Here is a 23,386-nt window from a genome sequence, read left to right as displayed (position 1 = left end):
CCAGTTGCAATTTCTTGTAAAACTTGAGTGTTTTTCAGTTTCTCTGTTGAATTTTAAATTCATCTGTTTAGTTCAAAGATGTATTGAAGGGAACGCGTCAGGAGAAGACTACACTGTTGATGTAAACATCATTTTGATAAGAAAGCAGGCTAAAAATAGTGCAATCACCTGCTTGTTTTCACACATTCATGCTAAGTGTGCGTGTGACTTGTGCAAGCCCTCTTGACTCCATATGGGATAAAGCCAATTAGCATGAAAGTACCGCTGCATCGCATATGGCCGTGTTTATTTGCACTTTTTCATTTGCCTAAATGGCAGACTCATGAATTCTAAATGCCCTCTGTATTGATGACTCTGTCTCATATTTCTCTTTAAAGAAAAAAGCTGTGATGGAGAAATGCAGATAAAATTGACTAATTGACTGGAATAATTGAACCATCGAAATCATGTAGTAGTTTACCTTTGCTGTACATGCACTTTTTATTTAAAATGCTTTTGACCCTTAGCTTAATAGACAGCATACACTGACTTTTAATTAAGAAACTGAGAGTAATCACAGATAAGTATTTTATCAGAAATTCCAAAGGATTGCAGTGTTCCTTCCCCAAATGAGTATACATCAGGTATAGTGGTGCATTGGGTTATGTCCTGTTAACTTAGTGCTTATAATATCCCTACTTAAAGTGCTTTCAGGAGTAAAAATGGCACCAGAAGCAAACAGACAAACCTCCCCCAAGCAAAAAAGCCTGACAAAACAAAAACCAAACTCCTCTACAAAATGTCTCATCAGTGAACACTGCCATGATGCCCTGTCGTAGAAGGGCAGTATTTCTGTAGTAACTAAGATTTCATGTGATTACTGTACCGAGAAAACCTAGAGAAACAAATGCTATTTTTCTGTTGATTTCTTCAGATTTGGTTTAATTCTTATCTTTTAATGTGTAAAACAATTTGTTTGAAAGTGGAGGTTGTAGTTGAAAGCACTTCAAACTTTTTTGGTTACTGGGATGGGAATATTGTGTATTCTTGTGATTAAAATCATAATTACTACTTCTTGTCTTCTGTGATGTGCTTTTTCTTAATTACAAAGTTTAAAATTCAGTAATATTACAACAACTTTTCTTCTAAATAAACTTAAACATGAATACATTTATATATATTTTGTTCTCAGACTGCTTTTTATTTCTGGTTGCCTAACAAGTAACGAAAGGTAAGGCTTTGTGTTACTATTTTAATACTTGTATTTTAATGCAAAGTAAATTGAGTAACTTGATTTAAAAATTAAGTCAGAATTGTTTAAAATTGTTTCCAAAATTATTAAAAGTATTATTTCTATTTTAAGTGGGTTTGGAACCAGCACCTCTTTCTGTATCTGAAGAACGACAGCTTGCAATTCTGACAGAGCTACCTTTTGTCGTTCCTTTTGAAGAAAGAGTAAAGGTACCTTATTTCTAAATTAATGCTTAGTTTTGGGTTTTGAGATTGTTTCTTTCTGTTTTTCAATAAGCTTAACAGAGCATGTGGCTAACTAGATACTGGCTTGTTTCTCTGCTGAATTATCTGACATGCCATATTTGTTCATGTGGCAACTGAATATATGAAGTCAGACTACTTTCTTATTTTTTCAATGATTCTGTTATCCTTTATAGTAAATGTATTAAAATTAGGAACACAGATTCCAAGATATGAGAGCAGTGATGTATTCATTCCTGATTGATCTACATGATTGCACCCTCTTGTGGCAAGCAGTGTGCTAGCTTGTGTATTTACTACAAACATTGCAGGGGCAAGACTGGAGGCTGGTGCAGTGGGTGAATTTACTCAGAACAACTTGATAGATGTCTATTTTAACAAAACAGTGCCTAGAGATTGATTTTTTTTTTTTTTTTTTTTTTGCATTCAGTGTCTGAGTAGCTGAATGTAAAGAATGATGTGGTTTAAAACCTGCAGGGTTATTGTACAGTTTGACTCATTTTTGTGTGCTTTCTAGATTTTGAATGTATAATTGCTAGTTCTATCAACTAGTTCAGTTCGCAGTATATATATATATTTTAAGCTATAATTGTTATAGGGCTTTTTTGAACTGCTTTTGTCAAAAGTACCAATTACTTAAAAAAAAAAAATAAAATAATAATAGTGAACTGTCTTGGAAACATTTAATTACAAGACACCATCAAGGGAATGAAGAACAGTTCCACAGGGAAAGTAAGTCAGTATTTGTCAAAAAGGCAATGGCAGGTTTAGTGGAAGAGGACTTGTTTTTTTCAGGCTTCTGTGAAACAGTTGTTCCCACAAAAAATCTTAATACCATGTGGCAGGACTGAACTGGGATTACAGCAAAACAATTGGAAGTGACGTCAGGCAGGAATCTGGGTTAATATTCTGTCACTGTCTACAACCTCTAGGCTCATAAAGCTTTAAGTTGTACCTATCATAAGTTTCTAGAATTCATAAAACCTGTTTTCTGTTATCACAAAAACTGAAACTTAGCTTCTCATTTTGGAGTACGGCATCTTCTCAATCATTAAAAATTGTCTGGGAGTTTGTGAGAAGGATAAAGCTCCAGACTGCACGCTTCTGTTATTCACAAGGTCCTCTTAAACTGCTTTTCGGACCAAGTACGGCCCTTTTGGTGTAGCAGTAGGAGACAGCATGCTTGTGGAGTCTCCTACCACTCCTTTTACTGCAGGTTGTTTTGTAGGAAATTGCATTATAATTGTTACTTTTTCCCCCTCCCAGCTGTCATTTGTTGTAAGTGGCCTGGTTTTAAAGTCATGCTTGCTCCGTATATCCTTTGACTTTCTAACTTCTTTGAATTTCCAAACATTAGATACTCTTATAAGCAATTACTCAGTCCAGTTTTGTGGTGAGCTGTTCAGCTTGCTGATCCCAGGGTCTGTTACCCATTTGGCCTTAAAGCACATTGGTGTGCAGCTGTCAGTTCATCACTAACTACAAGTAAATAAAATTTGTATGAAGAACCTTGATCCTTTATGGGAAGCAATAACTGGAATTTTATTGAATATTACACCACTTACTGAAGTTTCCAGTGGTGATTGGCCTAGTAGACTTTTGCTGCTCATAACCTTTTGGTACAGTTGTTCAGACAACTTTCAGTCTGCCTCACTGTCCATTTCCCTTAGCCCATGCTATTGTCAGCTTGCCAGTGCTGATGTTACGATGTGTGCTTCAGGCACATTTTCCCATCTGTTATTCTTAAGTCACTACAAATACTTCAGTTATGTATTGGCATTCTTGATTTTAGGAATTGCATTTGCATGAACATTGGATCATTTAGGAGTCCAGACTGTACCAAAACAATTTTTTTCAGTGATAACCACCTTCAAATCACTCATTGGACCTAGTATTGTGTAGTAGTACTTAATAGACCATATTCAGCATATTCTTACACCCTGTCCATAAAATGGAAGTGCCCATGGTTGTGGGTCTTGATGTTGTTCAACTATAGGAAAGTTCAGATCAGAGGGGACTTCTTGAGGTACTCTAGTTCCCTTCCCTCTTCAGTCAGGAGTTCATTCAGAGTTAGATCATGACACTAAGAATCAACTGTCCTGATTTCACAGACTGTCCGTATGATCTTTTCTGATGCTTAACCATGCTCTTCCTGATTTTTCTTTTTTCTTTACATCAGTTCAGTGTTACTCTTTCTTCACCTTATGGCTTTTTTTTCTTGGCTTTTTGCTGTTCACTATAGGGAGTCTGGCTTTGTCTACAGTGATTCTTCTGCCAGGAGAGTTGTCTTTGCTAACTATAGCGTCCATAAGTAGTAGATTTTAGATTTCACTCTAGTATTGTCTACTGTTGTCAGATTTTTTTCTCTCATGATGTGTGTATGTGATTGTGTGTAAACATCTGTGCAGAACCCAAAAATTCTTAGTTACGAAAGCAATCTGATATTATTGGGAGATTACATCTCCTAGAAAATATACTGAAGTATTCATTCAATATGGGGAAATATGCAAGAGAGGACATCAGTAAACAGATACTCTCTGTATTGGGGATATTTTGAACATTATTCATGCATTAGGCAGAAAGGCCATGCTGCATCTTGGTATAGAAACAGTTACAATTACTATTCAGAGGAATTCTTAACGGGTTCCTATTGTGATGACTTGTACAGGGGCAATGTGAAGTTAAATCTATGCTTCAGCTGGCATTATTTTTTTTATTTTAGTTGGATGACGTTCAGGCAATACTGTCCACTGTATCAGTGTGAATTACTTGCTCACTGCTTCTAAGAGGAGTACTGACACCTCATATCTTGATACTGGAAATGTTCCTAAGTATTACGACAACAAAAATAATTGTTTGCTAATACTGAGGATTGCCTCTGTGTTCAAAATACTCATGTCTTTTTCCCTTTGTCTTTAAATACTTTGCATTTCAGAACTCTGAAAGTTAGGGAGAGGAAGCTGGAATGACTGACACAAAGTCTGTAGATGTGCCTCTTTATGTAGAAAGAATTGAGGATGATATCTTAGCACAAGAAAGTTTTTGCATGTCTGTCCCCTCTTCTTCCCTCCCCTGGGACATGGCTCTGTATTTCTGGAGCTCGATGACAGAGAGGACAAATCACTTGAAAGTGAGTGCCCAAAGAAGCTTAAAGGACAGTAATAGTAGTGAAAAGCCATCTTTCACTGGATGTGTAGATCTGTGCAGTAACTTGATTTTTTTTTCATTCATTTTAACAGATTTTTCAAAGACTAATCTATGCTGATAAACAAGAAGTTCAAGGAGATGGGCCATTTTTGGATGGAATTAATGTCACCATTAGGAGAAATTATATTTATGAAGATGCTTATGATAAACTTTCTCCTGAAAATGGTAGGTTTACAATGAAGTTACCAAATTCTAATGCATTTAGTCCATCTCATCAAGTATTTACGTATTTGCTTACTTGAGCAAAATAGTAATGAGCTACTAGATCTTTTGCAGTGGCTGTGACTGAAAATGGCTGTCCTGTTCTTGTAGCCAGCAGAATTTTTGTGCAGGAGAGCATTTCATTTGAGTGAAGAACTAATAAGTGATTTTTAAAAGCAGTTCAGTTTTTGAAAAGACTGGGCAGTTCCTAGTAGATCTAGAGGTATTCACTAAGCTTGATGCTTGGTGGATCAGGAGAGATTCTGATGTTGAACATTCTTTCATGGATATCAACTGTCCACCCACAGTGTATTTGTATGAGCATTTGTAGCTCATGAAATGAAGCGGTAGAAGGTTTTATTATTACTCGTTTACTATTGGTTGGTTTGATGGTGGGAGGTAAGTATAGTCGATGCAGAGTTTATTATAAAAGCTGTTTTTATACACTGGAAGCCTTCAGTGAGTTGAGCAAAAGGGCTTACCTTCTCAGGTATGCACACACAGTTCAAGGACTAAATATTTCTTGCTCTGGGACTCGTATTAGAAAAATTCAGAGAGAATCTCTAGTCAAGTAGGAGGAAAAAAACCATTCCAGCCACTTCTGTCTTTCTGCCACCTTCCCACCTCAAATAACTGTTCACATTTCCAGCAGAGAAATGGCAGATGGCAGCTGAAGTTTGAGATAAGTTTATTGCAAGAAAACTGAGTTGAGCTAACATCTTGATAGTGCCTTGTGAGCAACAGCTCCTCAGCTTGGGTATCTGACTTGTCTGTGGTGCTGACCTTGCTCTTTTCCAGGAGTAAGCAGTTATCTATCAGAGCAAGCAGGAAAGTAATCCAAAGAAAGGGATGAATGCTGAATCAATGAGCTGAAATGATGGATCACTTCAGGGTTGAGAAGAGTGGACCTATGGAAGGGAGGAACAATGGTGGTGGATAAAAGGAGAGTGGGAGCACTTCCTTTGGTAACAGGCTGAGAAGTAGTTTTAGTTATTTCTTGTTTCTTCATCATTTGTGTATGAGGAGGGCAGGGAAGTATTGTGGACGATGGGTATCACCCATGCTGATTGTAGAGTTTCTCTGTGTTGCAAGCAGGTGTGTACAGTACAGTATTTGTCAATCAACAAATAAATTAAAAATGCTCTCTTGTAAGGTTATTTCTAGGCAACATCACAAACAGAATACATCAAACCTGACCACACCTTGCTCAGTGGAATTACATGCTGTAGCATGGAGTCCAAAGTAGCAGAATTATTAAGTTTGGTTTCAAAGAATATTAATTAAGTTGTTGTGTATCAGTCGATCCTTGTAAGGGAGTCCAGCACTTACTAACAGTTCCTTCAGACAAGACAGAGTAGAACCTTCCATTCACAATGCTTTATATAAATAGAATTTTCAAATAATTATTGGGGCTTTTGAAAATACTTGGGATAATTTTTCTTCCCCTACCAGTGTCTTTCTGGTTCATCTTTTGAGCTCTCTTACAGCAAGATGCCTTCTACAAATTGAATCATACACATTGAATATCCTGAAATTCAAGCCAATAATAGATTTTTGCAACAGTACTGCTTACTAGTGTCTTTTTTTTAATATACAAATAGCATAGATAGAAACGTACACGGAGTTGCAAGCAAAATTCAATAGATAGTTACATTTGAGTCTCTTTCTCTTTCTCTGCAGAACCTGACCTAAAAAAGCGCATTCGTGTTCACTTGCTTAATGCACATGGTCTTGATGAAGCTGGTATTGATGGTGGTGGAATTTTCAGAGAATTTTTGAATGAACTACTGAAATCAGGATTTAACCCTAACCAGGGATTTTTTAAGACCACCAATGAGGGACTTCTTTATCCCAATCCTGCTGCACAGATGCTTGTTGGAGACTCTTATGCCCGACATTACTACTTTCTTGGAAGAATGCTTGGAAAGGTAAAAACAGTGCTATATAATATAAAGCTATCATAGTACTGAAATTATTCAGTAAATGTTTTTGGATGGGGTAGGTGGGAGACATTTTCCTCAAGTGTAGAAAGATCCTCATAACTCTCAAATGTTGGGTCCAAGCATTATTTCCACGTCTTACTGAACTTTCTCATTCATTTCACTAAGTTACATCAAAAGTACAGAGAACTGACATACCCTAACTAGCAGCAGAACAAAATGTGCATGTCTATCTCTGTGTTTATCTTCTTTTTTTAATGTTAATTTGCTTGAAGCCTATAGGACTACTATGTTTGTGATGATTTTTAGCATGGGACGTTCTGAAATTTGATTCCAGTTTAGATTTTCATCACTGGGGATCTCTGAGATTATTTACAGAACCAAACAGTTCCTGGCTGTATGAGGTACAGTTCTTACAGCATTAAAATTTGCTATGAGCATTTACAATATTTATGAGGTATTTAAAAATAGTTTCACTAATTCTGCTTGGGTTCTTTTTCATGTGTATTTTATATCTTTTTAAAGCTGTAGTGCTTGCTGTTTTGCTATTGTAGACTTTCAGTGGCTGATAAACCCCTGCTGGGCTAGATTATTTTTAATTTTTTTTTTAAAGAAACCATTACATTATTTCATTCATTTTCATCTGTGATCATATTTCATATTGAGAGTATTCCTGAGTCCTTGAAATTATTCTCTAAAGCTAATAATTGTGAAAGTTTAGAATACAAGTTCTATTTCAGAAAAAAAAAAAAGGTATTGATTGCTATTCTGCAATCTAAAATGGAACGTACTAAAAATGAAGTCTCATTTAGCTGCAAGAAGTATTTTGGAGCTTAAAGTCCTGCAGTGAGATTTCACATATGGTCGGTGTCCTTATTTTAATCCAGCTGTAAGCTTAAGAGTATGTTGACAAACGTGTGTTGCTGAAATAGATGGATGTTCTTTGTAGATTGGAAGAAACCTACGTAGTCTGGCCCTACAGACTTGTGTGTGTAGTTGCAAGAGGAATCTTTTCAATAAAATGTTTGTAACTTTGAATCTTTAATTTTTTCTGACAAAAGAACACATTTTCTATAATTGAATTTTAAATGTTACCGCAGACAGAAGATGTAGGGGATATTTTAATCTCCTGTAGATTGCTGCAAGTACAGTTTTCTGTCGTTTTAAAATCAGAAGGTCTATTATTTAACTTTCTGAAGGCATAAATTGTTTTTGTATTCGCAGAATGTTTACATAAGGTATGAACTGACAGCATCATTTAATAATTACCCATATCCAGGTGCACAGACACCTTTTTAGTCATGTATTTAGAGACCTGATGAATTCAGCAGAAAGATAAGGCACGGCCGTACAGTTCAAAACCTGCCAGTATTGTGGTCTCAGTTAAGTTATTGAACACCCACTGACCTGTTTTCAGAAATGTGTCCATTTTTTGCTTTGCACAGGGTTATTTGAGAGCAATAGTAGGTTATTAAAAGCCTCTTTGCAAACATAGCAGATATATAGCAAAGGAAGCAATCAGGCATCCACAGCAATTTCTTATTTGTGAAAACTGGTATGTAAAGAACACTGCCATCGAAAACTCTCACTTAACAAGTTTCAACACTACCAGAGAACAAATGCATTAAAATATAATAATTTATCGAAATTCTCTGTCTCTTGGTAACCACCACTCAGCTTTCAGTACCATAGGCTTGCACCTAATTCACTTTTTATTCTCATCTGGAAATTGTTTAACAGCTTGGCATCTTCTGTGTTACTTGATCAGGTAAGAAATAGAAACATCAGAAGATTTAGAACTTGTCTTTAAAAACTGTGCATATAAAAATTGTGCATTTAAAAATTATTGTCACCCTTGAATGAGTTACTCATTGTCTAGATTTCTGTCTTCCCTAACTTCTGTAGTTAGGGAAGAAATTCAAATCCATCTTGCACAAACTGCGTGGCTGTCCAAACAGCTTTTACTGATGGCTCAATGAGGAAAAGGTCTTGTTAAAAAAAAAAAATAAAATACCATGTGATCATGTAGTCGCTTATATTGTCTGAAACCATTCTTAAAAAAAAACAACAAAAAAACCCAACCAATATAGAAATGAGTTTGCTTAACCAGCAGCTACTCAAACACTTTCAAAGTTTACGTTTCTCAACTTTCAATGACTTCGTTCTGCAATGTAAATATTATTTTAACATTAAAGCTTTTTAAGCAGTTTCTTCTCCTTTTCCTGAAAGCAGAAGCTAAGCTTACCACGAGCACCTTGTGTGGTGGTGTTGTACCACTGGAGGGCTTTGCAGCTGGAACCTTTTCATTTCCCCTGCTGGAAGAACAGTAGTGGCTTCCTGAACCCTGAGAGCTGATGGTGTCACGTGCTGTCAGGGACATTCAGACAGAGGTGCCCTATCCCCAAATCCTTCCTTGTCCTTTCTGAGAAGTAAAGACTTGACTCATGTAGACTTCCACAGATGAGGATGGGATGTTGCAATCCTTTTGCTCTCACAGTAGGTATGATTGGACAGTGAGCAAGCACCCAGTTTGGTTAGCTTTCTTTCCGCAAGCAGTAATATTATATCAGTGCTGAAAATCTTTCCACGTGCAGACTTTCCTGTTGCAGCTTTGGCATGTAGCAGACTTGATTCTCTAGAATCAACAAAAGTTGTGTTGGCAGGCAGCCAAATCTTGGAGGGGCAGAACCGGAGAAGGGGAATTTGGGAACAGCATCTGAGAATCTGAAGTGAGGGTTTTCTTTCGACTGGTTTTTGAATATCTGCTGCAAACATGAAAAGTCGGAAACATTATTAATCACTTCAACAGAAGCAGGGGTCAGGAAGACAGTGTCAGTTGCAGAATTTAAATCTGAACTTCACTGTGATCAGGCCTAAGCTGAGTCTTGTATACCAACTATATTGTCTTTCTGCCTTTCCTGCTTAAATTTTGCATTTATTCCGTGTCATTAATGTGATAGGAAGAGGACATTCATAGAATCATAGAATCATGGAATCACCAAGGTTGGAAAAGACCCATAGAATCACCCAGTCCAACCATCCACTGATCACCAATAGTTCTCACTAAACCATGTCCCTCAACACCACGTCCAAAAGAATAGAATCACAGAACCATAGGGCTTGGACGGGACAGTTGGAGCTCATCTAGTCCAATCCCCTGCTAAAGCAGTTCTATACAGTAGATTCCACAGGAGAGCATCCAGACAGGTTTTGAGTATCTCCAGAGAACGAGACTCCACCACTGCTCTGAGCAGCCTGTACCAGTGCCCTGAGAAGGTTTTTCTCATGTTGAGATCTTCTTGTTTTCCAGTTTGTACCCACTGCCCTTTGTCCTGTCACTGGGCACCACTGACTGCCTGGATCCATCCATTTGGCTCCCATTCTTTGCATTTAGAATTAGTTTACATCAAGTATAGATAATTCTTATGGTAATTTAGTTATGTTTGATGATACATTAGCATTAGTTTAATTACATGGCAGAAAATCCACAGAAAGAATGATCATTTTTATAGTTTCCTTCCTTTTGGACATAAACTTGCTGGTTTCTGTATACATGGCTCTGCAATGGATGCCTTCCTCTAGGAGACAGACTGAAGCTGGAGATACTAGTCTAATGCACTCAACTTCAGTTATACTGAACTCAACCATCTCCAGTTCTCTTTCCTTAATTTAGCACATTGAATAGAATAAGCAAGTTGTGCTTTAATTTTGCTGAAGAACATAAGAACTACCTTTGAAATACAGTATTAGATCTCTTATCCTAAGCAGTACAACAGTCTGCAGTCTTTCATTGGATTTCTGAAAAGGTTCAGATTTGTTTTGTCAGAAACTTAGTTTCATCTTAGATGTTTGGGAAGGCAGCATAAAGAACTAAGTATAGCAGTAGATTGTTACTGCTTTAGTGGTGGAACTTAAACGAGGAATTGTTAATCATACTCAGCTTATTTTTCTGTATCTTAAAGAGTATGTCATGTAGTTACAATTTATAGCTTTGCATGGAGCTGTTGCAGGTGAGCTCATTTGTTGTGCAGAATATAATTCCTGGCTAGAAAGTGCAATTTGCAGATTACCAGTGTCTTGATTTTGCAGAAAAACTAAAGTAGTTCTTTATTATACTGGGACCTTGTCTAAAATAATTTGAATCAATGGGAGTTTTTCACAGCAGTATCTAGATCAGATCCTAAGATCTTAAATCTGCATGTAAAGAGTTGCAAACTAAAAGCAAGTGTTTCTGTATACCTTTTTTGAACCAGAAGCACGTATGGAAAAAAAGCAAGAAAACTAAACAATTAGAAGAACTGGACATCGTGTAATTTCAGTATTTGGTAGGATGGTGCATCAAACACAGTACTTATTCTTCTTCTGTTTCTCTAATGGCTGAAGATTTTTTCTTTCAGTTTTTAGGCCAACCCTTCCTTTTGCTTGTTGTCCTTTTAATTAAGATCCTTTCTGATTTTGTAAGAGAGCGAAATTGATTGTTTGTGGAAGTTATTTCCTTATTATGAATGTAGATGTAAGCTATCTTGAATCTGTTTTCTGACATGGTTATTCAGCCTGCCGGTCCCTTTGTGTACTGGTTCATTTAACATAACCAATTATCTTTTGATTACAAATAGCTATGCTAGTACTAACCTTGTAAATATATGTCTAGCACTAAAAGACTACCAAAATGTGGTATTTTAACTCTAAATCTTTGGGAAGGAAAAATGTGTATTGATTGATTGTGATATTTATTGGGTCATAATGTATTTAAATTTTCTTTAATGCATATGTTAGTGATTGTTTACCGTGATAAAGTGCACAGAGGTCTCTGCAAGGAGTTCTGCATGGAAAGAATTACCTCATGTCACTGGTCACTCCTCAATTAAAAGTTCCATTAGCAGATGATTCCTGCTTCTGGTTTGTGTACTGATTGCATTTTATTGCCTCTAAATCAGGTTCCTAGACAGGGAATAAATAAACAGAGTGTGCGGTAATGGTATCCTGATCTTTTTTCATGGTTGGAAACACCTACATCCATTTAAATCAATTAAGTTTGGAATATTTACTGAAATTCTTTATTGGATTTGAACTCTTTTTGAAAGTGACTATTTTCACTGCTCTTATAATACAGATTTATCTTAGAAGCCCATCCAGAGGTTAGTAGTGAGCGTTCCAATTGTTCTGAAGATTGAAACTTAAATAAGAGGAGATGTCTACCTTTTATCTTCTGCTCTTATTAAATTATGTTTAAATTTGAGTCAAGAAAATCTATTAAGCATTTACAGGAACTTCGGTAGGGAATGATTAACTCTCAGTTATCTGGTACCTATAACCCTTCTCTATCCCAATAGATATTGATTGCAGTTTATGTTGTATATGCAGCCTAAGTTACAGAGGTAACTGTTCCTATAAAAATAGTCTGAAAGTACCTAGTTGCTGAATGATGATTTTCTGCTACTACCAAAATTTCTGAAACGTTCCATTTTGGTAATAAAATTTCATGTAATAAAATTGCGTTCTAAATTCTTAGAATAAAATTACTTGAGTGACGTGACACTTTTAAATTGAAAATGAACTCAAGGTTGTTAAAACTGTTACGCTCCAACAGTGCCTGGAAATGTATCCTTGCTTTTAAATGGTGATGTGTTCATGAGTCAGTGGTGAGTTCACTTTATGCTCATCAAATTCCTGTAATCAGTTTTGGGTCTGTACACTGAGCAGAGCAAAGCTGGCAGGCAAGCCCCTCTTGTTACCCAAGATGTTCGGAGTTGCTGTGGACGTGTGCTTGTTGACTTTCAAATTCCAGTGCGTGGGAAATCAAATGTAATACGAGTTGCACATGGCTCGAGTTGTTTCTGAAAATAATAGTTTAGAAGCTGGGAATACTGACACTGCTGCAGGAGGTGTGAACAAAGCTCTCTCATAGGCATCTTGCTGTAGAAATGTGAACTCCTTTTTAAAAAATGGTATTTGAATAGTAAGCGTGCTGTGTATTTTTGTAGTCATGTAGAGAAGTTACTGTACTGCATTATCCATTACTTATGTGATATAAATCACTGTTGTAGAGCTCAGAGACTGAGAAAGTGACTTAGAGCTACCAAACAGCAGACATACTGCATTGTAGCATTTAATATAAGTAATTTTATTTTCCTGTTTTGCCATATCAGTTTGATTTTGCCAACTTTAAAGGATATTATTGAGTCTATCTTGAAGAAATTATTTTACCTTAAAATTGCTAAACAGTAATTTTAAAAGTGCTTCAAAAATGTGGGCATATGTCAATTTTAACGGATCTTATATTTTTAGTTTTATCATTAGGGTAGAAAAGCGTTTGCTGGCCACAAAGCATTTTTGACTATGGTGAAATATATATAGAATATAAATAATGCAGTAGAAGGAAGTTGTAATGGTTTTGCCATTCTTCTACCATTTTAATTAATGGTTCTGTACAGCTTTGAAGATCTATTGCACTCTGTAAGTGCTAAGTATTATTTAATAGTAACTGTTTAAAATGACTGAAATACAAGAGGTTGAGGTCTCGAGGGCTGATTAGGGAAGTAACTGAATTGAAGCCCCATCATTTACTGCTTCGGCCCATAAGCCCTGCATCTTTCTAGGGGTGTGACTGTAGCATTGTTTTAGTTTTTGTATGCAGTTCTTGGCTGTGAAGGATTAATGTAGGGTAGGAAGAGTGATTAATTAGTTTTACCAAGAAAGAGTTTAGTTGAAATAATAAAAGAGAAAATTAATTGTAGACCTGAAAGTAAAAGCAGTAAAGCTGCTTCACAGTCAGGAAGGTTTAGTTGGCTCACCTGTGAAGTTGTTGACACAACTGGAGCTTCATTCAGCGTGTTGTGCTGTCCTGTGCCCTCTCCTGTGTGATGCTGATGTGTCTGTATGTTTGTAGGAAGTGACTTGACTGCTCCAAACTTTGTCCAGTTTTAAAACAAGCTGGTAGGTGTACCTGAACAGGTACTTTGTGGGACCTGTAGTGCTTGGATAGTGTTCTGGTAGATGCCACAGTCCCACTCAGATACAGTTCTTGTTATGTTGAAAGCAAGGAAGAGCCCTCCTCGCCCTGAGAACTGCATGCTGCATATTTCTACCTGCCTTACTAGATGCTGCCTGTGGCTGAGATGCATTAGAGCTGCTGACATGCCTGTGTTCTGAAAGTTGTTTGCCTGAGCTGTTCCCCCTGACATCACAGATAATTAACAAATGCATTCAGTGTATTTTTAAGTATCTCAGTGTAATACCCTCATATTTTTTCAGGTTAGACTACCAGATTGTTGCTGAAACGAGTAAAGGGTTTCATAACTAGTCAATACTGCAATCAATTTTAGGTGAACCAGACTGTGTACAAATGCTTTACTGTAGCTGTAACCAGCTAATCTTGTTAAAAAGAGAAACTTCAGACTTTGGACCTCATGCTTTGTGTGTGTGAAGTCAGAACTTAGTGACCACAGTAGGTTTTTTTTATTTTGTTGTTGTTGTTTTTTTTTTAATCACCTGCTGTGTTCTACAAACATTCGTGCATGCAGGAGAAGGAAAATGTCTGAAGTTCCTTTAACTGAAAGCTACTTTCTGTAATGTAACCTGGGTGAGTTTGAAATAATGCTGGGAAATCCAGATCCTTTCAGCAAATCCTGGCCCTTTCAGCAAAACACAGCCTTTCAGCCAAGAGGCTCATAGAACTGTTTGAGCTGGAAGGGACCTTAAAAGGCCATCTGGTCCAACTCCCTGCAGCGAGCAGAAATGCCTACAGCTCCATCAGGTGCCCTGTCCAGCCTGAGCTTCACTGTGTCACCTAGGAGCGTTGCATTGCTTGTGCAGCTCTCCTGATGTAAACATAGAGGATGGTCTGGGTAGGCTGGGACCTTCACGTTGAAGCTCATCCATCCCCACAGCTGGTTACCTCTGTAAGAGGTGGTCGTGCTTTCCCACCTGTAGATGTTCCTGTTGCAGACAGCCAATTCAGAGAGCTGGATGGGCAGGAAACAGCTCAAAACTGGGTAGCAGTAGCTCCCAAGACAATTTGTTAAGGGATTATGAAGGAAGGAGTGGATCTCTCCCCTTACATCTATGTGCTGGCTGCACCTTACAGGATTGAGTTCATGATATTATTTACCAGTTTTTTACTGACCTTTTTTTCTTCAACTTCATTAGGACAGCTTGACTTTTATACTAATTAAAACATTACTCTTAGTCTTGATTCCAAAAATAATTTGCTTCTAACTTTGCAATTACTTAGCTAAAAGGAGTGGTAGTAATTAAAGTTATTTTCAAGTTGCAAAATTCAGTTTATTTAAAAATGCTTTATATAGTTTTTAGATGAAGTTATAAATGTTCACTTTGGAATTACCTGAAGATTAATAGCGATGCATTTCAAAAGCATTATTTTTTTATTGATTCTTAATGTAGTAAATTACTGAAGTTATTTGGCAGCAAACAGAAATAGCCAGTGATGTTGTTCACATTTATTTTCCTGATAGCGTCACGATTTGCATTAATTGCATTGCAGCTGCACTCACTTATATTAAAAAGCTTCTAGTATAATTAATCCTTTTTATTTCAAATCATTTTGGCACAATTTCTAGCAATAAACACTCATAAGAGACAGACACTTGAAAAATAACATACAAGTTTCTTCAATATACCTATTGCTGTTTTTTTCCCGACACGGAATTATTGATAGGCTTCTAGGATCAAGTGTTGTGAGTGCTGAGACTTCAGACCAGTTTGAAAAATGCTAAGTGGATTGTTTTGCATAAAAAATAGACAGGTTTTGAATTTGTGTAATTAACCTGTGTTTAGAAAATACCTTGATTTATGTCTACATTTGTATTTCAGTTGCATACATTATGGAAATTTAATTTATAATCCATTTAGCTGATGTGATCATAGTTTTTAGTGCTATCATTTATTAGTCCTTGTATATTAAATGCTCTAAAGGCTTAAACCTGCCTTGTGTAAAAAATTGCACCTCTGCATTTACATTTTATGAGTCATAGATGGAATCCCATTTTAAATCTGGGTAGCTTTGATATATTTAAAGAATTACAATAGCTTTATTGTTACTAATGCAGGAACAGCAAACACTGACCTTATACATTGCAAATTAATGATTTATCCCTCCAGTTTGCTTTTAAAGTCAACTATACAAATGAGGATTTCGACTTTACACCTTGGATAAATCATATAGCTCTAAATATAATGCACCCTTTGGCTTTGAACTCGTTATTATCAATTCTTTCTGCAAGGTCTAACTCACCTCATAGAATTGTTCTTTCAAAAGTTTAAGGAATTGTGAATATTTTTCTTGAAGTCTTTGGAATATCATTTAGTGATCACAGCTACATTTATTCTTTCTTCTCCTTTATGTTCATTGTGCTGTTCTGATTTATGTGTTTACTAAGCTTACAGCAGGCTGCATTAAGAATTAAGTAATGCCAAAACATGGCTTTTGCAGAGAGCAAACAGTGGTGCTGTGTTGATGATGCCTTTCCTGATCAGCCTGGCAGTGATAGTAATGATAGTATAAAAATATGAGGTGTAGCGTGGCAAATAGCTGGACAATAGGAAAGGCAGGCAGTGTATTTCAGGGTTTTTTTTGAAAGGGAAGGTCTTTTATGTTTGTCTTACTTGTGTAAGCTTTCTCTAAATGTTTTCATGCTTGCTTTTCCTAGCTATAAAGTTTCCATCTCTCTCTTTTGAAGGATTTCCCCAAACGTCTTTTTTTTTTTCCAGTCAACAAGAAGTTGTTTATGATTATGTGAAAAATGTGCAAAGTTGTTTGCTGTGCACTGAACTGTAATATATTTGTGTGCATCGAATCAACTGGGTGTTTCTGTGATCTTGTCTATTTTCAGTAATCTTTGAGGAAGTTTTAAACTTTACATTAAAAATATACATTTTCTCTTTGACGAATACTGCAAGTTCAGCTCAGACTCATTTCTGATTCATTGGTCATTAGACAGTGTAACAGTGCCAGGTGTAGGAAGAACGGGACGTATAGTACAGGTGTGACAAGTTCTCCACTTAAACATAAACAGGAGTACCATCATTCATCAGATACGCAGCAATGAATCTGTATAAGCTTCTTCTTTTTTTTTTTTAGAAGCATAGTTTTTCTTGCAAAAAAATCTATACAATTTATGCTCTTCCTGTTTGCTATAATACTTTGGACACAAAGATCAATGGTAAATAAGTGGTGACCTTGCATTTGAAGTCATCACTTCATTAATTTGTAAAATTTTGGAGCTTTCTATTTCACAAAGACGTTCAAATTTCAAAACTAAGTTGAAACTCTTTAAAATTAATGCCATATCTGTGCTATTGCCATACTAGAAGATCCTATTCAGGCACTGAATTATTGAGCTGAGAAATAGACAGCTGCATTTGTAATTCTTGCATGTATCACAGTGAAACGTAATGTGCTTTTAATTGCTTTGCTTTTCAGGCTCTTTATGAAAATATGCTCGTGGAGCTGCCCTTTGCTAGTTTTTTCCTCTCCAAATTACTGGGGACAAGTGCCGACGTTGACATTCATCATTTAGCTTCATTGGATCCAGAAATGTACAAAAACTTGCTTTTTCTCAAGAGCTATGAAGGAGATGTAGAAGAACTGGGACTAAACTTCACTGTAGTAAACAATGACCTCGGGGAAGCACAGGTAAGGAGTGGCTTTGGGTTGTTTGTTTTTTTTTTCTTTAATGTATGCCTGGTGGAATATGAATATCTCTACTAATTTTATTTTTATTTTGAAAGTGATAAGGAATAACTGCTACAGATGCTGTCTGTTGTGAGGCACCTGTAGGATTCTGACTCAGTGTTTGAAGTAGTAAATAACTAACTTTGTACTTTGGAACTGTGCTTTTGACGATGATAGGAAGGATCTGGGAGTTTAAATAATAAATGATAGTGATGATTTTCTAACGGATGTGAAAAGTTCTGTTGTCTGACATAACTTCTTGAATGAAATAGTGTTTCTTTGATTCCACTTCAGACAATTGCAGAAGTTAGATGATAAGTAGACTATAGAAGAACTGTTTGATTTTGGAATTGGAGTTAAAAACTGATGTTTTTAAATAAGTGATCTCTTGTGAGATAAGAGTTAATTCAGCTGACCAGTGCTCAGAGGAGAGGGCCTGAGATGAAACCTTAATTTTGAGAGAAAAACATTTTCATTTTTCTGGGGGACTGAGCCACCAGTGAGTCAGAGTGGAATTCATTGCTTCTGGAAGTGATTATTCAGGTCCGTAAGTTTGAATTTGTAGTGCAGTTGCACTGTACGACTTGACCATGGCTTATTTACTCTCTTGTGAAGGCTAATGATCACTTGTGCTCATAGTAGAAAACAAACATCAGCAGTGCTTGAAAAGAATGCAGACGTGTGGTAATACAGTTAATCTCCTTTGTCACGCTCCCTCTTTGACTATTGAAAATCTAAAATGGTGTGCTTGTGGCCTTCCTTTAATGCTCTTTAATTAATATTTGGGTCAAATAGTAGACCTGACATCATTATGATGTGCAGCAGCATCCTGATTCAGGCCTTATTTCTTGTAGAAGAAATAAAAAAAACTCTCAAAGCGAGAATCCAGTTCTCTTTGGGTTCCTGCTGGCTGAGGAAGGCTTGGCTTGGGCATGCTTGCACAGAAGCAGTAGTACCACTGAGATGCAGTAGCAGAGTTTTGCAATTGTGATGTCAAGTTCTTTTATTGCTGTTTAAATCATAGCCAGATTGCTGTCCAGGACTTGTCTTAACAGCATCAAGCTTAGAGTTGGTCTTTACCATCCTGTTACCAATTTCCTGTCGTTTAGGAAGCTGTTAAAATGTGGATTGTATTGCAGTTTTAAAATAATAGCCTCCGATTTTGGGTTCCTGGATCATATCGGAGAGTGACTGTAAGTGACTGATTATACTGAATTCATTTCTGTGCTATAGGTGCATCTGGTTATTGGGTTGCAAAGAATACAAGATGACAGTTTCTAATGTAAACTTGGACTTTCTTGTTGGTCTGTAACTGTGTGTATTCTGTGTGGCTTCATTTACGCAATCCAATTTTGCCTCTAATTATAAATTAAAAATCGTTAATATCTTCTGTAAAGGTGGTAATTTCCGTACTATGTATGTCCACTGCATACATCCTAAAAAACTCAGCCATACCAGCAAGTTAGAACCAACCTCAACAAGTAGGGTAGAAGGACACAGAAAAGTGAAGTAGCTCAGAAATAACACGTTAAGACACAGGACAGACGTGATGCCAGTGGCACCTACTGCTACAGAACTTGTAATAAGTGTGTATTTGCCTTTACTTACTTGGCATAACCTTAAAAGAAAGGTTAAATGTGAGCTTTTGAATAACTAAATGAAACATAGGCTAAATGAAATACTCTGATGTTTTGTTGCTGTTTATACTTGGAGAGAGAACACTATACTCTTGAAGTATTAACTGTCTTTTAATGAGACTATATTTTAGTGTAGTTCAATACAACTAATTGGTTCTTTTCAGTATCTTCTTTGTTTTAATGCAGCAAGTTGCTTCTTCTATTTCATTTCATTATCTTAATAAACCTTGTGGATAAATACTCTGTCTGGTATTTGACTTGTAACCATTGCATACTAATTGATTGTGTCAAGGTAAGGCTAATTCACTTTGGGAAAAGAGCTTAATTTGCACTCCTTATGTTCAGCGTACATTATCTCCTGTTTTCATCTAAACAACCACTTTAGTGACTAATGAATTAGTGCTCAATAAATGCATCATAAATCTATCATTGTAAATAGCTATCCTTGTGACAGTGTCCATCCAGCAATGGTGGCACAAAAACATTATCTGCAATGAAAGACACATTCAGAAGGGGCTCTATTGCCTGTCAGTGGTAGAAGATAGAAATTCTATTATCAGAGTATTGATTCCAATCCTGTAATGTGCTTTTAGATCCCATTAAACTATTGTCAAAGTGCATTCACCAGAAGTTGAAAAAGGTACTTAATAATTTGCACATTAGACCTGTTAATTAGGGGAGCTCTGCCATCAACCTTACCTTCCAACACTAGACGGCTTTAATTTTTGATGAAGAACCATCTAATGCAGTGATACCAGCCTAGTTTTCAGCTGCTAGATCAGCTGTATAAAATGACAGTAAGTAAGTAAGTAAGAAGTCTCAAAAGAACTATAAGACAGCAGTTTCTGTGAAGTCCAGAGTGTAAAAATTGATGTCAGGACACGGCTTTTTAAAGCAGATGTGAATGCTGTTTTTGTTACTGCAGATATTTTGACAAGTGAAAGTAGAGTTTTTTGCCTTTAAATTTCCATGAGAGATGATTTTGAAGTCTTAAAAATAACCATGGAAGTTTCTTCTGTGGTGGCCTTGTTATGAGGATGCAGTGGGTGGATGGATGATACGGGAAGTCTTTTGAGAAGCAAAATGTTTAGATTGCGGTTGATCCTACTCAGGCAGATTTATAATCCTTATAGCAATTGCATTCTTAGACATTCAAATGCAGTTTCCTACCTGAGACTCCTGCCTGAACATCTGGAAGGCAAATGATAGGGGAAGAAAGAAGATCTTTATCTGCATGTTTCCAGAATGGAGGAAATCTTTAGTGATGGTGTGAAAGAAAAAAAAAAACAAAAAAAAACTGATTGGAGACCAAGAGAAAATAAGAATATTTTCACCTGTACTAAAAACAGGCTTGTAAGAGTTCTTGACTTTATTTAAAACAATGAATGCTTTTTGAAGTTACATAGGTTACTTGTCTTAAGTCAAATACAAAGAAAGGTTCTTCATACTTCAGAATGCCTAGGTGACATGTCCCTTATTCTTTCATAAAGTATTTCACTCCCTAAATATTCCCTTTTTCACTATAAGCCTGGGAAGCCAGTCATCACATCTGTGCAAGACTTACGTTTGTTTGCTATTAGAGTTGCCACTGATTGCCCCTAAAGGCATTGCAAAGCAGCTTTGTGTGGTAGTTCAGTGAGCCAGAAGATAAATCTCCTGAATTCATTCTGCCTGAATGGTGTTTTCTACTGTTTCTCTTCTGTGTGTGTATGTATTTCTGTTTTATTCTATGTTCAAACTAGTAGATATAAGTCAAACGCTTGTCTGAACTGTTCACTTAAAATGCAACTGTATAGAAAGTGTGTATGTATTTATAGTTTTTACAAACTGTAATGGTCATACTCTAAATGGGAATATGAATGTAAGCTGAGTGCAGTTTCTAGAAGCATGTATTTGCAGTAACATATAATCGAATTTATAGCCTTGAAAGTTTGAAGTGCAAATTAGAAGTGTGCGCAACAATAACTGGAGGTGTCTGTAACCTTGAGTCAGGCCAAATGCAGCACTTCTATCCACATTTCTAAAAAAATAAAGTAAAATTAGAAAATAAATCATCTAGCAGCTTATTAAAAATATGATACTTTTCTATCCCATGTTAATATTTTCTTTATTTTGAAGACACATTCTGTGAGTTTGGAATAAAATTCAGTGTTGTATGGTATTGTCTGAATTATCCAAACACTCACCTAAATAATATGTATAATTCAGTTGCTTTTTAAAATGATAATGAACAAAATTAAAGTGGAATATATATATATTTAACTTAGATCTACGGAATAGAAAATAAGGTGATGGCACAAGGATTTGCATTTTGGGAAGCCTCTCTTCCATCCTGTACCTGTGTGTTACTGCTTTGCACCATCTAGTGGCAGAAATTGGATGGATAAAAATAAAATGCAAGCTGATTAAACCTTAAGACTCATTAGCTTGTGTTGTGGTCTTTCTGAATAGGAAATCTGTAACTGGTGTTCTTGACTTTAAAACTGAATAGGAAAATAGCTTTTATTAAAAACTGAATGCATTTTTCCTTTAATCCACTGTCAAGATAGCACTATTACAACATAAGCATATGCTTGGGTTTGTATTCTCCTGTATCTGTTAACCTGCAAGGAAAGCTGGAACTTTTAGTTCTCCAACTGTTGGGATGAATCTGAAAACAACTGCCAATAGTTCCCTTTTGTTACTTTAGAGAGAAAGTGAATTCAGGAATCTTTTTACGTAAATGATTGTATGGAAATGAAATGATGACTGTTTGTTATTGTTGGCTTATGTAATCTTAAGTTTGATGAGTTAGGAGATATAAGTATGCTTTATGTGGCCAAATTCAATATGTGCTTCAGAGAGAGGAATTGTACTTGGTGAAATAATGATAAAAGAACAGGTGGCACTGTAGTTCTGAAATACAAAAGGGTCTTTTGGAAGGAAGCTCACTCAAAAGGGAGCAAAGCAATGCGTGTGGTGGTTGCCAGGACATAACACTGTGAGAGAAACTCACACCTTTGTATTACTCCTTCATCCTGTAGGGAGCAGCACTTAAACACAGTTGGCACTACCCACACGCAGAGGTGATGTGGGATACTGGTGAGGTGTTTTACTGTAGGCTTAACAAAATGGCAGTTGCAGGATTAAGGTGGAAAGGAAGATAGTTTTAGCACCTGTCGCAATTCAGGTTGTTGTGGCTTATTAAGGAAAGTGGTAAATTCTCCATCACGTCAAATCTCTACACCAGGATTGCCTCTCTCTTAAAACTGTGCTTAAACACACCAGTGGATTTATCAAGTAAAAGACGGGAATCTCTGAATAGAATTCTGTGGCCTGTGTTATCTAGGAGGTCATATTCTTAGATTCTTAACAGATCTTAATGTTCTCTTTTGGCCTTTAAAGAAACAAATCGGTACAAGTGTGAATGCCTGGGGAGCTGTGTTTTCCTTAGTACTAAAGAGCTCTGTTATTGGGTAGCGTGTTGCAAAAGAAAAACTATTCCTGTGTTTAACTCTCTATACTTTAAAGAAAGGATTATCATCCCAGACTGAAATGCACTGTCGTAAAAATAAAAATAAATAAATTCCTGTCTCTGAAGAATGGAAAACCAAGCATTTTTGTGAAGGGTTTCAAAGCTGAATGTATTGCAGCTTTTCAGTTATTTAGTTCTTCTAGTACTCTAACAGTCTGTTTAGATTGGGCTGCTATTTAGCAAAATTATCCTTCTGTAGTAAGGAGTAAAATACGTAAAAATCATTGGCATTTTGATAATAACAATTACTGTTGATGTCTAAATGCAATTACAGTATGTTTGTTTTGCTTTGTTTTTCTCCATTACTTTTTCCATGCTAAGGCATCTGTGCGTACATGAAAGATGAGAGCTGTGTTTCTCAGCAGAACCAGAAGTTTTAGGGTTGATTTGTTTTTGTGGAAATTGCTGAACATATATAACTTGTCTTTTCAGCAATGGGACTTGCAAATGCTTACCATCCTGTAAATTAGAGTCCTAATTTTGGCTCAGCAGACACTGCTTTTGCCATAATGTGATGCTGCAGCGCTCACAACCACCAACAGTTAACCAGAAAAGCACAACCCATCAAGCAGTGCTTTCCTAATTCAGACAGAAGGAAGGTGCCTTGTATGAGCATGGTGCTTATTTGGGGCACCTACCTTCAGTGAAGCTGACAGTTGGCAGTTGCATGAAGCTGCATTTGCTTCTTAATTCCTAGGTCTGAAGGCTCAAAGCCACACAA

General features: G+C 36.5%; 1 protein-coding gene across 1 annotated transcript in view; it reads left to right on the top strand.

Moving 5' to 3' along the window:
- Positions 1 to 23,386, top strand: part of UBE3C (ubiquitin protein ligase E3C) — a 66,476-nt gene that overhangs the window by 35,945 nt on the left and 7,145 nt on the right. The window contains exons 16-19 of the mRNA XM_031615959.2: positions 1,343 to 1,440; positions 4,713 to 4,845; positions 6,562 to 6,809; positions 17,263 to 17,475. Of these exons, the coding sequence (XP_031471819.2) occupies positions 1,343 to 1,440; positions 4,713 to 4,845; positions 6,562 to 6,809; positions 17,263 to 17,475 (692 nt within the window). The remainder of the gene's footprint in view (positions 1 to 1,342; positions 1,441 to 4,712; positions 4,846 to 6,561; positions 6,810 to 17,262; positions 17,476 to 23,386) is intronic.

The sequence above is a fragment of the Phasianus colchicus genome, chromosome 6 (assembly GCF_987193195.1).
Source record: "Phasianus colchicus chromosome 6, bPhaCol1.hap1.1, whole genome shotgun sequence".
In the NCBI taxonomy this organism is placed as follows: domain Eukaryota; kingdom Metazoa; phylum Chordata; class Aves; order Galliformes; family Phasianidae; genus Phasianus; species Phasianus colchicus.
Note: the sequence above shows the minus strand (reverse complement) of the source record. Positions and strands in the feature narration are given on the sequence as shown.